Below are 14,160 nucleotides of genomic sequence, written 5' to 3' on the forward strand. Positions count from 1 at the left end.
AATTTTTTTACTTTTTCATAAAGATTAGTTCTCTCTATGTTGCCCAGACTGGTCTTATTAAACTCCTAGTTTCAAGTGACTCTTCCTTAGCCTTCCACAGTGCTGGGATTACAGGTGTGAGCCACCATGCCCAGCTTCATTTTCTTTTTATAATAAAATGGAAACCAGTTTCATTAATTATTGTACAGAATCTCCTTTGAACAGAAACCTTGAGTGTAGAGTCTAATGTCAGTGTTAGCTGCCACTGTGCAGGAGTCCCTCAGGCTTATCTCCCTTCATCACAGGAAAGGTATTCTTTTAAGTCCAAGAAACCCCTGGATCTTTTATGAAAGGGTTCCAACACTCATATTGTATTTATAAATGGAACAGCTCCTTTTCCTGTTTTCTTCTGTTACTTGAGCCTTCAGTCTGTGCTTTGGCTGACACTGACTTACAAGGTTTTGGTTCTATCATTTCTAATTTCCCTGTAAGGTATAGATTCCTTCATCACTGGTGAGTAGGTGACTACAGAAATAATAGTTTGGTTTATAGACTCAGGATATTTGATTGCCATAGTTAACATGCCAGCCTCATGAAGTGGCTAAAGTGCTGTCCATGGCTAGTTATGTGAATAAGATCTTTCAGTCTTTGCATGTTTTTTGCTTTGGAAGTAGATGGATATCCTTGATTCATCTCTGCAGTGCGTTCCTCATCCTTCATTCTTAATCCTTTTACTGAGTATGAATTATTTTTCCTATAATTCAACTGTAACCTATTCTAGATTTGCTTTCAACTTTTACAGTTACTAAACCAAGGAGATTTAACTGAGAGACGGACATGAGCGTGGGTGCTGACTCCTGGAAGAGCAGCTCTATCTGATCTCAGAGTGCATATAGTGGGAACAGGATGCTGTAGCTCATGATCTGCCAGAACCAATATGAATCTGTGAAGAACAAGACTCCACTTTTGCCTCTGTTCATCTTCCCTGGCATAGAAGATGGATGTAGGAGAGCTTTTCTTCTAATTATCATCTGATCCAGACAAGGAATGAAGCAGTGACTGTGGGCTGGGTAACTGTACCTACCCCTCTTCCCACTGCAAAATTTTGAGATAGACTTCTCCCAAAGTGAATTTGATTAATGTGCTGGCTGAAGTTTCTCTTTATGACTGCTGAGAGGAGGTTTTCCTTTGAAGAGTTTTCATCCCAGACTTGGCTATCTTTTCACATGGATGAATTAAGTCCTGCCACCAACCACAAAACTTCACCAGGAAGTTGAGCTTTCAAGATGCCTTGTTGCTTTGAAGAAGGGAGTGATGTCAATTCTGTTGTGACATTCTCCCTTTAGCAACCTGAGTAAGAGACTCTGCCACTGGGCTGCAAAAAATAAATTACTTGAATCTCCCCTTGGCCCAGGCTGAGGTACTATCTTGTCCTGTACACCTCTACTTGGTCACTTTGCTTTCTTTGTTAATGGAACATACAGTAGCATGCTAAGAGGGTTTTGTTTTTGTTTTTTTAAAGTTAAAAATCACACGATTCAGAGCATCAGTTTTCCCTTTAAATAAAAAAATACAGCCCAGTCAGTCTTTGGCTCTTGTTTTGGACAAAATTTATTTTCTTAGGAGATTAATAATCCAGTTCTTTCCCTTTAAGATAATGCACTGCTTTATCCTTTGGAGTCCATGCAGGTAAAACTGAACTGAGGAATCTTAGGAAACATGACATGAGCGCTAGCAAACCTAGTCATTTCTAACTAGCAAACTGAGGCGGTAGTTACTGGAGTATCACTCTGCCACCACCAGAAAAGACTAAAAGTACAAATAGTGCTGAGAATAAGAAACTCTGCTACTAGAGATTGCAAATTTGTCATCTTCCATGGGGCAAATCTGATACATAGATGTGTTTTATTTTGCCTACACAATATTTCTAAATAATTTTTAGATTAGTTGCCAACATGCAGATTTCAGGTGTGATGAAAATGCGGTTGATCTGGTAACTCTGAGCCTGTATTCCAGCAGAGTTTATCCTCTCCAGTCTCTACCATCTCCTACTGTCTACGCCCTACCCCATTTGACTCACTTGTTTCCTGACTAGCCGTATAGGCAGCTGGGCTTGTGCTCTTTTTTCTGTACCTATATTCTGAGTGGGAGGCACAATGTAAGAACCCTTAACTCTGGGCTATGATCCCTTCACTTGAGTTTCCCCACTTTGATTTCTGTGTTATCTGCTACTCTTCCCCATTCTCTAACAGTAGCCATGCCTCAAAACCCAAGTTTTGCCTACTTTGACTCAAACCTGTTAGCTGCTGCATATTGTTCAAAAGCAGTGATTTTAAGTGTACTTATTAAGCAAGTGATTTGAGATTGTCCAGGGATTCATAAGACAGCTCCTCCAGTACTTTCTTGGGACATGTAGCCTGTTCTAGAGAGTCTTCTAAGTCCTGCTGTGGATCTCTGATGCTGAATTTTGTAGTTTCATGGATGCTACAGAATAAATTAAAGCATTATGAAATACAAAATTTTAAATTAAGGCATTGTATAAGGTTTAAGAATGGTCTCAGCATTCTCATTATTTTATATGGGCTGTAAAGGAAAATTTCTAGAGGGGAACTGATACAGAAATTAGGGGAGGAGCTGTTAAGACTTAAGAAACAAAACAAAATTGAAAATAATGCATAGACACTATGCTTTTCTGCCTTTGACTTGTATCAAAATGGGTTATGGAGGAGGTAGTGCTAATGAGTTACCTTTAAGGAATGCTAGAAAAACAGTTATATCATTTTATAAGAAGTCAAAAATAATATTAATACATGATTTTTCTTCAGAAATAAAGTGGAAATACTTTTGACTCATGGAATTGGAACTGGAATTGGAAATGATCTATTTCAGATTGAAGAAATCAAACTTAACATACAATGGTTAGATTTTATTCACAACTGCACCACTCTCAATTCAAATGTGTTACTTGGAGATCCCTGGATTAGTTGTTATATAAATTTAGGATGTGATCTCAAAATATGAGTGGCTGTTCTCAAGGTTCCTCCCAGTGGTATTACTGGGAAGACAATTTAGAGAGCTGCAGAATGACAGCAGCATCTCAGATTACCTGGGAGAATCCTTGACTTTGGTCCCTTCCTTCCCTTGTACAGCCCAGGTGTCTTGACCCTTGTTCCTCACAAAGTCTTCCTCCAGCCCAGCCTGCTTCAGGGTGTCCAGATACCGTTGTTCTGCTTCTTTCCTGGCAAGATCCTGTGGAATGGAAATTAATCTGCTGTAGCCATTTTGTGAACCTACCAGACAATTCTAAGTTACTTGTTTAATCAGAATCCTTACAATACTTCCCCTACCACCACCACCACCCTTATTGCTGGCACAGATTTGCATGAAAATTACTTAAGTCTTGTTTTCAGGTCTTAATGTGCATATGAGTCACCTGAGGATACTGTTAGTATTAAAATGCAGATTCTCATTTGGTAGGTCTCAGATGGGGCCTGCAATTCTATATTTCTGACATAACCAGGAGATGGCAGCTGTTGATTTGGGTGCCACACCTTTGTAAAGCAAGGTCTTAGATTTTGCGGAGACAGTTGAGACCCACATGAAAAAAGATAGACTAAAAATATCTTAAGATTTAAAAGTAACCACGGCTGAGTTCAGTGGCTCATGCTTATAATCCTAGCACACTGAGAAGCTGAGGCAGGATTGCTTGAGGTCAGGAGTTCAAGACCAGCCTGAGCAAGAACAAGACCCGTCTCTACAAAAAAATAGAAAAATGAGCTGGGTGTGGTGGCACACGTCTATAGTCCCAGCTACTCGGGAGGCTGAGGCAGGAGGATCAGTTGACCCCAGGAGTTTGAGGTTGCTGTGAGCTATGATGATGCCACAGCAGTCTACCCAGGGCAAATTTTAATATTCAAGAGCAAAATCAGAATACTTTGTTTTTCCTAGAGTGGTGAAACATCTGTTGAGATCTGAAGACTGAATTTACTTGAAACAAATTAACATAAAGAAGAAAGGTCAGCATGAGAGATTTTGAACAATGCAGATTACTAAGTAAATCCAAGACCTTATGTGAGAGAGAGAGTGTGAGAGAGAGAGAGAGAGAGATTTATGGGGTGGGGAGTGTGGATCCAGCAAATGCCTAGATAAATACAGTAGCTGTAAGATGGAGCTAATGCTCAGCAAGTGCAACAAGGTCTCTAGGGAACTCAAGCTTTTGTCTAAAACACTGGAGAGGAAAGGGATCTACAGAGCCCGATGAAGCCTGAAACTGCCTGGGATGGTGGCCTGTCTGGGCTGTTAAGTAGCTCCAGAGCTTCCCTAGGGAGATCTCAACTGAGTACAACTTCCCTAAAAGTCCAGACAATATTTTAAAATGATAATCTTCCAGTCTGAAAGCCACTTAATGTGGAAAGAAGTAGCCTTGTGGGGTGCTTGTGAGCATCCCAACCCTTGGAGACCTATAAATATGGCACCTCCCTAGAGGCTGGGGACACCCAGGGACAGCAGCACTGCCAGAGGAAGGTGCCTTCCCAGCACAGTGAACAGAGGGTCCAGACAGCAGAAACAGCTAAATGGTCACTGTGTCTCTGGGATCTAACTCCCCAACTCTGATTCAATCTGGAGGCAAAACCATAGTAAAAACTCTAGGAAGTGAAATATCCTTTTATAGATGCCTTTGGAATCCAGTCTTAGATGAAATCAACTCAAGCAGCATTCACCGTTGTACTACTTATTTTGGGAAAAGATGGTAGTAATAAAATGGGCCCAATTTAGAATTTCTGAGCCTCTCAAAGAAATGTTTAATACCCATGTATTAAAATCGTTTCATAATTTCTAAGAGCCCTTTCATCTAAGGCAGAAAGAAAATGAATAATGATGGTTTAGTTTTACCTTGCTAATTTGTTCGAAGAGGTAGGGCCTTGTTTGTATTCTCTTCTTCATTTCCTCCAATTCTTTCTTATACTCTTTTGCTCTTTTACGGTCATTGTTCCTGAAATTAACAAGATTTCTAGAGAGAATTCTGCCTTTTCAATCCAGAATCCCCTTCATTCTAGTTAAGCAGTGTAACTCCCATGTACATTATAAATTCCTAACTGCCTGGCAGAATCCTTGACTCCTTGTGATTACAGGAGCCTACCCTAATAACTCCATTTTGCCATTTTCAAGTCCTATGATCTGATGGATCCCAAGGCAGGCACCCCTTTCATACAGAGGACACTGACCTGTTCTCTTTCAGCTTTGCTTTGAACACCTCTTCCAGGCTTTTATGGGGATCCATGGCTTTTGCACGTAAGGTCACAGATTTAGACATCGCTTGACACTTCTTTTTGTGCATCTCCAACCACTGAATACTCTCATCTGCCTTGTCCTTTTTTTCAAGTGAACTTCTAAAGGGAGGAGGCGAAAAAAGAGTGTAGATGATCAGCTTGAGTATATTTAAAAGCAATCTTAGTAACCACTCTGGAAAGGACATTGGTGTTTTCAATGAATGGGGCAGGTTATTTACCACAGCTGCCATTTTCAGAAAATAAGATTCTGGGCTTAAATGCACTGGTGGATGAAGCCTTTCCAGCATCATGGACACGGTGATTTCCTACCCCACGAGAAGTTCATTTATTGAACTGGAAAAACGTGACTTAAAATATCCTTAACTTAAACAACCAAACACTCTATATAGGTCTTTGCTAGACTTCTTACCTATCTGGAAACAAAGTAATACTATTGTAATAGCTACCATTTGCTGAACCAAATTCCATTATATTTCATGTAATCCTCATAGCTGCCTTAAGAGGTAAAGATTGTAAGTCCCCTTTTTACAGGGGAGGAGTTTGGGGCTCAGAGAAAGTAAGCCACTTTCTCAAAGCTACCCAGCATGCCAGTGAAAAAGCCAGGATTAGAACTAGGATCTCTGACTCCCAAGCCTCTGCCCTGGACCACTGCGCTGTAAACAGTGGGCTGGAGGGTGTCTGGGTTCATGTTCCCTTGGGAATATAAATCTGCACTTCCAAAGAGAACTGGAAATGGGCCCCCTTCAATGTAGACAATTTGGGGTCAAGCTACAGCACTTAGTTTATCAAACTATTATCATTCTACAAGGTACTATGGAGAGTTCTACCAAAAGGAAAAACAATCAAGGTTCTTGCCTTTGGATGTTTACATTCAAATAGACGGGAAAAGTTTAATCTGCTAATATATCAAACCCCCTGCTGCAAAGCAGATGTGGACATCCTCTATAAGTGGGCCATCCTCTTGTTCATGAGGCCTATCTTATTGGGCTCTCAGGATGCCGATGCATTTAGCCTTGCTTTAGTAGGTCTACCTATGAAATTTGAAGAAGAAAGGTGTATCCCTTGGATCCTAAATACATTTCTACAATCCCTGTTGTGGGTCTTAAGGAGGCACATAGTTTCCAGACACTCCCCCATGAGTCCTATGGGAGGGCACTGAGACGTTATCCTCTCCCGGGCTAAACTGCTTGGGGCTAAGCTGCTTTCTACACCATGACCCTCCCCTGCTTATGTCAGCTCAGAGGCCTAGTGGAGGAACTCTTGCTGGGAGGCTGGCTCAGTGAGAACAGTATCATGACAGAGTCAGGTCAGTTGAAGAATTAAAAACAAGCAGGCTCCTGCTTCCCAACTGACTCTGATATTTCGCCAAGATGAATCTCATAGAATCTCAAATCTGTGCAATGGATGTCTCATCTGTTTTGTGGCAGGTTCAACCACCTATCATGCTTTTATGAATTCTTGTTCCTCATGGCTACTTTCCTCTTTGACCTGTGGGTTTTTACCCATGTTGTTCTCTCTATCTGGAACTATCTTTCTCTCCAGGCTTTGTCTGGCTAACTCCTCATTCATTCTTCAGGTTTCACCTTAGACATCTACTCCAAGAGACAAGCGACTCCTGCCCCAAGCTGCCCAGCACCCTCCCAGTCCCCTGTCCTCCCTCATCATTGCACTACTCATAAAATATGATCATTGCATTTTTGCTTTTCTGTATTTCAGACCAGATATTAAACCGTAGGTTCCCTAAGGCATCTGCAGCTTTAACATGGTGCTTGGCACAGAGTAAGTACCCCATGAATATTTGCTGAATGATGGCTAGGTGTTCTCAGTACCACGTGGCGAGAGCCACATGTATTCCTGTCCTGATGAGAGAATTCCCTCACACCCCTTGAAGTGTCACTGATCACTGGAGAGGAGCTCCAGCAGCAGGATGGTTTTCGGCATTTCAGCCAAAATCAGAGCATTATGAGACCTGGGTAGCCTGACCACTCACCTGACTGCAGATTCCCTCTTCCTGGTGGCATCTGTGATGTGCACAGGGAGCGTGTTGGCAGAGAGGGAAGCAAGGCCACTTAGAGAACGACTCCTTGGCAGGGGTGTAGCTGGTGGCTGTGGGGAATCCTAGAAGAAACAAAGGCTGGTATTGGTGGGACAGCATGTGTGATTACTTTCTGCCTTAACGAGTATTCAATTTCAGTGAAGGACTGAAAATGAGAATCTTCATTTTTTTCCCCTGGGAATAGGCAAGGCTAATAAGATCTCAAGTTCAGCAACCCGGGCAAGTTACCAAAGGATATGAATATTAAAGTTTTTAATAAAACGAGAAGAGTTCCTTCGAATTAGGGACATAAGCAATTGATCCCAAATCTCTGCCTTCCAGACCTACTTGGACTTATTTCTGCAAAATTCCTCTAGAAAGAGGGAAGGAAAGGAAGTCTTCTCATGGTCTTGAGTTTATAGGAATGTGGATCTGCTTATAACTGAGCTTGTGTTTAAGAAAAAAAAAAAAAAGAAAAATGTTATAAGAAGTGCTTTCCATTGAGACCTGGACCCACCCTGTATTTCAGGCCTCAGGCCCTGGGCCTCCCACAGCTGCCTGGGCTCTCACCCTGCTCCCTCCGGTGGTGGCAGCATGGCAGGACCGCTGAGTATGACACAGGTTGGCAGTCCTCAACGGGAAGGGCTTGTTGCGAGTTGCCTCTCTGGTTTCCCTTCTTTTGGCAGCTCTTCTCTGAAAGGCCTTGTAAAGGCCCTCATAGTCAGGGACCACAGGATTCACCCGAGGCTGGAATCCAAAGTCAGTGTGCAGAAACCTGAGCTTTTCCTCCCGGGTTCGGGTGGCTGTGCGGGGCTGTCGGTCGGCCTGGCTTCTAGAGGAGGCAACAGGGCAGGAGGCCTTCTGGAGCATGTCCAGGGCCCTCATCTGAATGCGAATTTTCCTGAAGAGCTCAGCTTCTGTGGAGAAAAACAGTGAGAAGGGACCAAGTCTTATACTACTAAAAGGTTTGGAGAACTTTCCTTCTTTTAAGCACTAGCAGTAGCGTGCTGGAGCCAATTGTTAACTTTTTAGGAATTTTGTGAGTCCGTTGACATCACGTGGGAAGCTTGCAATTAGCCATGACAGGATTATTTACGCCACAGAAAATGATGAACATTATATTGTTTATCAGGACACCACTGCCTTGCCAATCAGGCTGCAGAGCCGCTGTTTGTATTTACTGAGCACTTTCTATGATTCCTTCTTCAGAGATGACGCAGGCGGAAGTGGACCAGTCACCTGCTCCTCTCCCACATTTCCCCATCTCAGCGAAAGGCCACCATCCACCCAACTGCCCAAGCCCTCTGCCCAAATCATTCTTGATGCCTCCCTCTCTCTGCTCGTCAGTCACAAGTTCTGCCATCTCCTCCTCTTTAACCTCTCTCCTGTCCATCCTCTCTTCATCATCCCTGAGACCAGTTTCATAATTTCTCAACTGAATTGTTGAAACAGATTCCTATTGGCTCACCATCCCTCGAGTCTTGCTGTTTAGTTATCTACACAGCAATCAGAGGGATCTTCTGAGCTGCATGTCTCATCATGACCCACCCTGCTTAACACCCTTCAGTGGCTCCCCAGTGCCCTTGGGATGAAGTGCAGACTGCCTAACTTGGCCTGCAAGGCCCTCAGGGCTAGCCCAAGCCTGCCTCTCCCTTCCCCTTTGCCCTCTTCTCTCGACCCTCTGCCTTCCCATCCTGGCATGTGCTCAGCTTCTCTCACCTCCATGCCACTCCACGCCACACCTCAGCCTGCTCCACTCCTCCCTCTTTGTCCACCCAGGTCAGCCCCAGGGGACCTTCCCTAACCGCTCCCACCCGTCACCACACCTAAACGGCGAGTTAGGTCCCACAGGTATATGCTCCTGGACTTCCCCCTTTAATCCTTGTAAATGACTCATCACATTTACATTTATTTGTCTACTATCTGTCTTCTTCACATGTCTATAAACTCCATGTCTGTTTATTCACCATAGAACAGTGCCTGGTATGGGGCACATGCTACTGCAGAGTGAATAACGCCTGAGTCCCTTATTTGGAGCTATACTTTTTGATATGTGTAAATAATCATCCCCCAAGTAATTTTAGTGATTGACACCCCCTCACCAAGATGAGGGAGGGGGTGGGGAGCTTTCCTCAGGGGCAGCTGGCTAGTGATGGCATTGGCCCAAGCTGGTCCTTGAGGGTCTCACTGGTCCTCTGCTCCTGCACCTGTGCTGGCCTTCACATGCATCACTGAGAGAAGTCAACAGGATGAGCCTTGGGGGACAGTGTGAGACCTGACTCCTTGCTCCTTACAGGGTCCTCATTGTATAGATGACCTATCCCTCCCCCATGGCCTGCACTGAGTGCACGGACTCCATGCAGGAAGTCCACCCAAACAGCACATCAGTAAGCCAGGCTGACTCATGGGCCCTGACTAGATCCGTACACTGCCTACTTGTACCCACAGGCAGGAGGTAGCAAGTTGGCAAGGATATCTTTACCCTGAAGTTTGTCCCCGAGGGCTGGCTCCAGAATGGACTTGGGGATCCTTCTGGTGGCCTTCTGCTCAGGGGCCTTGGCCTTAACTGTGGTAGCCAAGTCTCTCTGTCGAGCAGCTTCCTTTTGCTGCTCTTCCTTCTCTAGGAAACTGAAGGGCTTCAAGGAAGAGAGGAGCAGTTCCTTCCTCTTCTGGATCCCTGCCCGCCTTCGGGACTCACTGCGCTCCATGATCTCCCGATACAAAGGCAGGTAGACATGCGCAGGCACAGGTTGTGCCCGGAACTGCCGATGGCACTCGGCCTCCTCCTGGCCCTGCTTCTGGGCCTGCTGCCTCTCATGCTCAAAGGAGGCAGGTGAGCCCAGCCACTGGGCTTTCTTGCGGGCCTCGCGCAGCGTCATGCGGAATGGCCGAGGGACGGTGATGGATGATGCCCAGGAGCTGACACTTCTGCGTTGGGAGGGAGGCCCAGAGGCTGATGGTGGCTGGGTCTGAGCCCTGGGAATATCGGAGGGAAGGTTGCTCAGGGAGCTGCAGCGCCTTGTAGAGCCACACCTGGGGGAGAAGCAGATCTGTGTGTGGAGGGCAGGGCAGTCAGGAGGCCCAGTTCCTCCCTGATCCTCCTCCTTCCTTCCTGGCAGGCCACAGCTGGCTTCTCAGCCTAACATCACATCTCTGCAGGCCTCCATGTCCCTAACCTACCCACAGGCAATCCTAGCAGCCCTGATGGGAAGTCTCTTCTCAGATTTGATCCCAGAATGGCCACTTTGCATTCTAATATTTTCATATGAGAGAGAGAACAGTCCAACAGGGCAGAGCACGGCTTTAGAGTCAGACAGACCCAGGTTCAAATCATGCTTCAAAGTTTGAGCAAGGTTCTGCTGCAACCTCAATTTCCTCATATGGAGAATGGCAAAAATAATATCTACTTACAGGGTTATTGGAAGAGAAAGTAAATATTAAATGCGATAAAGTATGTATGCATACAACAGACTTGGCCAAAGTAAATGTACCTTGTCATTCTCGGGGGAAAGCAAGTTTGGGAAAGGCATCCCTTTAATCAATTCCAATGCTTCATTGGACTAAGTGTTGCCTAAAGTGATTTAGGATTGCTCTGTAGGAATCGGAACACTTTAGAGCCAAAAGCTGATTCTGAGCTGGAATGTGGGTAAATGGCAATTTGTAGAACTGGTCTTTGCTTTACAGAGGAAAAAGATGAAGCCCAAGAAGATGAAGACATGACATGACTTTCTGGGAGGTGTGGAATGAGGTAGATGTGGAACTGCTGTGCCTTACCTCAGAGACAGAGGACACTGGACCTGTGGCTTCCCCCTGCCCTTGTCTTGGAAAAACTTCTCCAGGTCCTCCTCGTCTTCAGAGAGGTTGTCATCACTGTCTGGGTCAGACTGAAAGAAAGACTCCAACAGACACTGTCTGCCTTTCTGCTTTAGTACCTGTAGGGTCTCATAAAAGCTCCCAGTTGAGTCAGAAGTAGAATTTGTCTCCTCCTCTGGACTGAGGAACTCATCAAGTTTGCCAGCCCTGGGCAGAACCGGCCCATCCCCAGGCAGCTCCTCTTCTGCCTCTGTGTCTGACGAGGACTTGGGAGGAAATATCTAAATGGAATAGAAATAGACTGTGGGTCAAAAAATGGTCTCAACTCTGGGAGGCCGAGGCGGGCGGATTGTTTGAGCTCAGGAGGTCGAAACTAGCCTGAGCAAGAGCGAGATCCCGTCTCTACTAAAAATAGAAAGAAATTAATCGGACAACTAAAAATATATAGAAAAAATTAGCCGGGCATGGTGGCGCATGCCTGTGGTCCTGGCTGCTTGGGAGGCTGAGGCAGAGGGATCGCTTGAGCCCAGGAGTTTGAGGTTGCTGTGAGCTAGGATGACGCCACAGCACTCTAGCCCAGGCAAAAAGAGTGAGACCCTGTCTCAAAAAAAAAAAAAAAAATGGTCTCAAAGATATTTAAAACATAACTATTAACTTCACTTTGAATAAGTCTCTATACAAGGGACTGGGGAAGAATTTTTAAAAAACAAGGTGTGTTCCTCACTCTAAAGAAATTTCAGAACTTTGTATATGGGGTGTGCTTGGTTGAAGGGCAGGAAAGGGAAGCAAAGAGTTACAGTTGGCTCCCTACTCCATGCAGTGTGGTAAGCATCTATAGAACACCTGATCTGCACTGTGCATTCTGCTCCCTGCACTCCAGGAATCCTGCCCCATAACCTCGGCCACACTCCATGCCATGCTTTACATGGCTTTTACCTACTTGTTGCCCATCTTTCTTTTCCTGGTCCTCTGACTACACCTATGCTTTCCTCATATTCTAGCTAATTTCCACTCTCTCACTAGGAATGGATGATTAACAGGAGAGACAGTGTGGTCTAGCTGAAAGAACAATGTCCTAGAAAGTGCAACATCCAGCTATTTATTTTTTGAAATTTTTTGCAGAGATGAGGTTTTGCTACGTTGCCCAGGCTGGTCTCGAAATCTTGGCCTCAAGCAATCCTCCTACCTTGGCCTCCCAGAGTGCTAGGATTATAGGCATGAGCCACCACGCCCGGCCTAGGCTAGCTTTTTAAATACTCCATTGATTCATCCAAAAAATATTTCTTGGGTGCATGGGGCATTTGGCTGAGAACAAGACAAACTAGGTCCCTACTCTCATGAAGCCTACATTCCAGTGAGAGGAGACAGACAATATAAGTTGATAATAAATTCACTGAAAACCATAAGCTGTGAGGTTATAGAGTGATGGAGTTTGCCTATGGAAAGCTTCTATGTTGATAAAGCCCATCAGATAAAGGTCACCAGGAATGTACCTATAATCAGAGTTAGGTTTATTAATTTGCTACAGTTCATGAAAAGCCATAGGGAACTTAGTGTAGGGAGGGTGATTTTTCTAGGGTTGGCTTGTCTTGATTGATTCTGAGGAGAGGTAGGGGAAGCAGGGATCAACTGTGGATGAGTACTGTCATGAAGTGGGGATAATTTAGTATTATAAATGGATGATTTGAGCGGTTTTTATCCAAAAGAGAAAAACAAAGCATGCAGGGTAAGTAATAAGTAAGCATTATCATGTAGAACAAGGAGTGATAAAAATTTTGCAGCTATGGTGCGGCCCTGAGAGAAACATTCTTTTCTGCTGATCTTGCTGTTGGCCTTATCTGTGTCTATTACAGTCTGAGTTATACTTTCTTAATCCTGGGCTGAGTTTTATTTTTTCACTGTGGAAGAATTTTGGATTGACACCTGATTGATGAGAAGGAATCAGCCTTGCTAAAATGTGGGGTAAGAGTGTTCTGGGTTCAAGGAACAGCAAATGCAAATGTCTTGAGGCAGCATCCTGGGCAGGTACAAATGTGAATCTTGTAGAAGCAGAAAGAGGGCCAGTGTGGCCGGAGGACAGTGATACGAGTTGTCCTTAGAGACACAGGCATGGGGCCAGGATGGGACCATAAAGGATGAGCTGTTGCAAAAGGGAAAGCAGTTGAGGGCAGACCACTGTGGTCCCCTAGGTGACACTTGGAAATGATTTTACTGGGTTGTCTAAGGTCCAGCTGTAATAATGGAAAGAACACTGGATCTGAGTTAAATGTATGTATGTGTTCCAGCCCTAGCTCTGCTGCTGAACAGCATGTGTTCTTGGGCGATTTTCTTTCTTTTTTTTAAAACAACTTTATTGAGATGTAAGTTCCATACCATACAATTCAGTCACTTAAAGTGTACAATTCAATGGTTTTTAGTATATTCACAGAGTTGTGCAAGTATCACCACAATTTTAGAACACTTTCAGTGCCCCCAAAAGAAACCATACTCTTCAGTAGTCACTCCCTATTTCCCCTAACCCTCCCAGGCGCCACCCCACCCCACCCCACCCCGCCAGCCCTAAGCAACCACCAATCTACTTTCTGTCTCTATGGATTTTAGGGCAAATTTCTTAATCTCTCTGTGCCTCAGTTTTCTACAAAATGGGACAATTGTACTATTGGTCATAGAGTAGTTGAGAGATAAGAGAAAACGGAGTGTCACTGTATGGTCCTATGAAGACCCTGGTATAAAGCTCAAGTGGTTCAGGACCCCAAGTAAGTGTCCACCTCCCGGCCCCTGGACGCTAATTTTAACCCCATGCCCCTCCGTGACACACCCCTGCTGTCTCCAAGGCAACGTCAAACAGTTTTCTCTCTCAGGGATTCCTTTCTGGAGCGCAGTTCTGCTTCCTCCCTTCTCTTTCCTCACCTGACGGCTCCCCTCCGCGCCACCGTGGGCTCCCGCAGGGCTCCCAACAGTCATCTTTTGAGCCTAGCAAAGGCAGGAGCGGCGACGACAGCGGCGGTGGCACCGAGACCTACGCAGTGTCAGGTTCCGCCC

General features: G+C 44.8%; 2 protein-coding genes across 5 annotated transcripts in view; one reads left to right on the forward strand and one right to left on the reverse strand.

Moving 5' to 3' along the window:
* ZNF410 (zinc finger protein 410) overlaps positions 1 to 1,563 on the forward strand; it is a 32,957-nt gene extending 31,394 nt beyond the window's left edge. For all 4 annotated transcript variants that reach the window (XM_012656194.1, XM_012656195.1, XM_012656196.1 and 1 more), the window contains one exon: positions 782 to 1,563. In XM_012656194.1, the coding sequence (XP_012511648.1) occupies positions 782 to 820 (39 nt within the window). In that variant the 3' untranslated portion in view covers positions 821 to 1,563. The remainder of the gene's footprint in view (positions 1 to 781) is intronic.
* A 761-nt stretch (positions 1,564 to 2,324) lies between these two features.
* Positions 2,325 to 14,097, reverse strand: FAM161B (family with sequence similarity 161, member B). Its single transcript, XM_012656213.1, has 9 exons — positions 14,029 to 14,097; positions 11,080 to 11,399; positions 9,788 to 10,338; positions 7,876 to 8,222; positions 7,261 to 7,388; positions 5,205 to 5,369; positions 4,873 to 4,972; positions 3,086 to 3,228; positions 2,325 to 2,463 (listed from the first exon to the last, which is right to left on the reverse strand). Exons 1-9 carry the CDS (start codon positions 14,080 to 14,082, stop codon positions 2,325 to 2,327), a joined length of 1,947 nt encoding a protein of 648 aa, XP_012511667.1. The 5' UTR covers positions 14,083 to 14,097.
* Positions 14,098 to 14,160: the final 63 nt, after the last annotated feature.

The sequence above is a fragment of the Propithecus coquereli genome, unplaced genomic scaffold, assembly GCF_000956105.1.
Source record: "Propithecus coquereli isolate 6110/MARCELLA unplaced genomic scaffold, Pcoq_1.0 Scaffold5, whole genome shotgun sequence".
Taxonomy (NCBI): domain Eukaryota; kingdom Metazoa; phylum Chordata; class Mammalia; order Primates; family Indriidae; genus Propithecus; species Propithecus coquereli.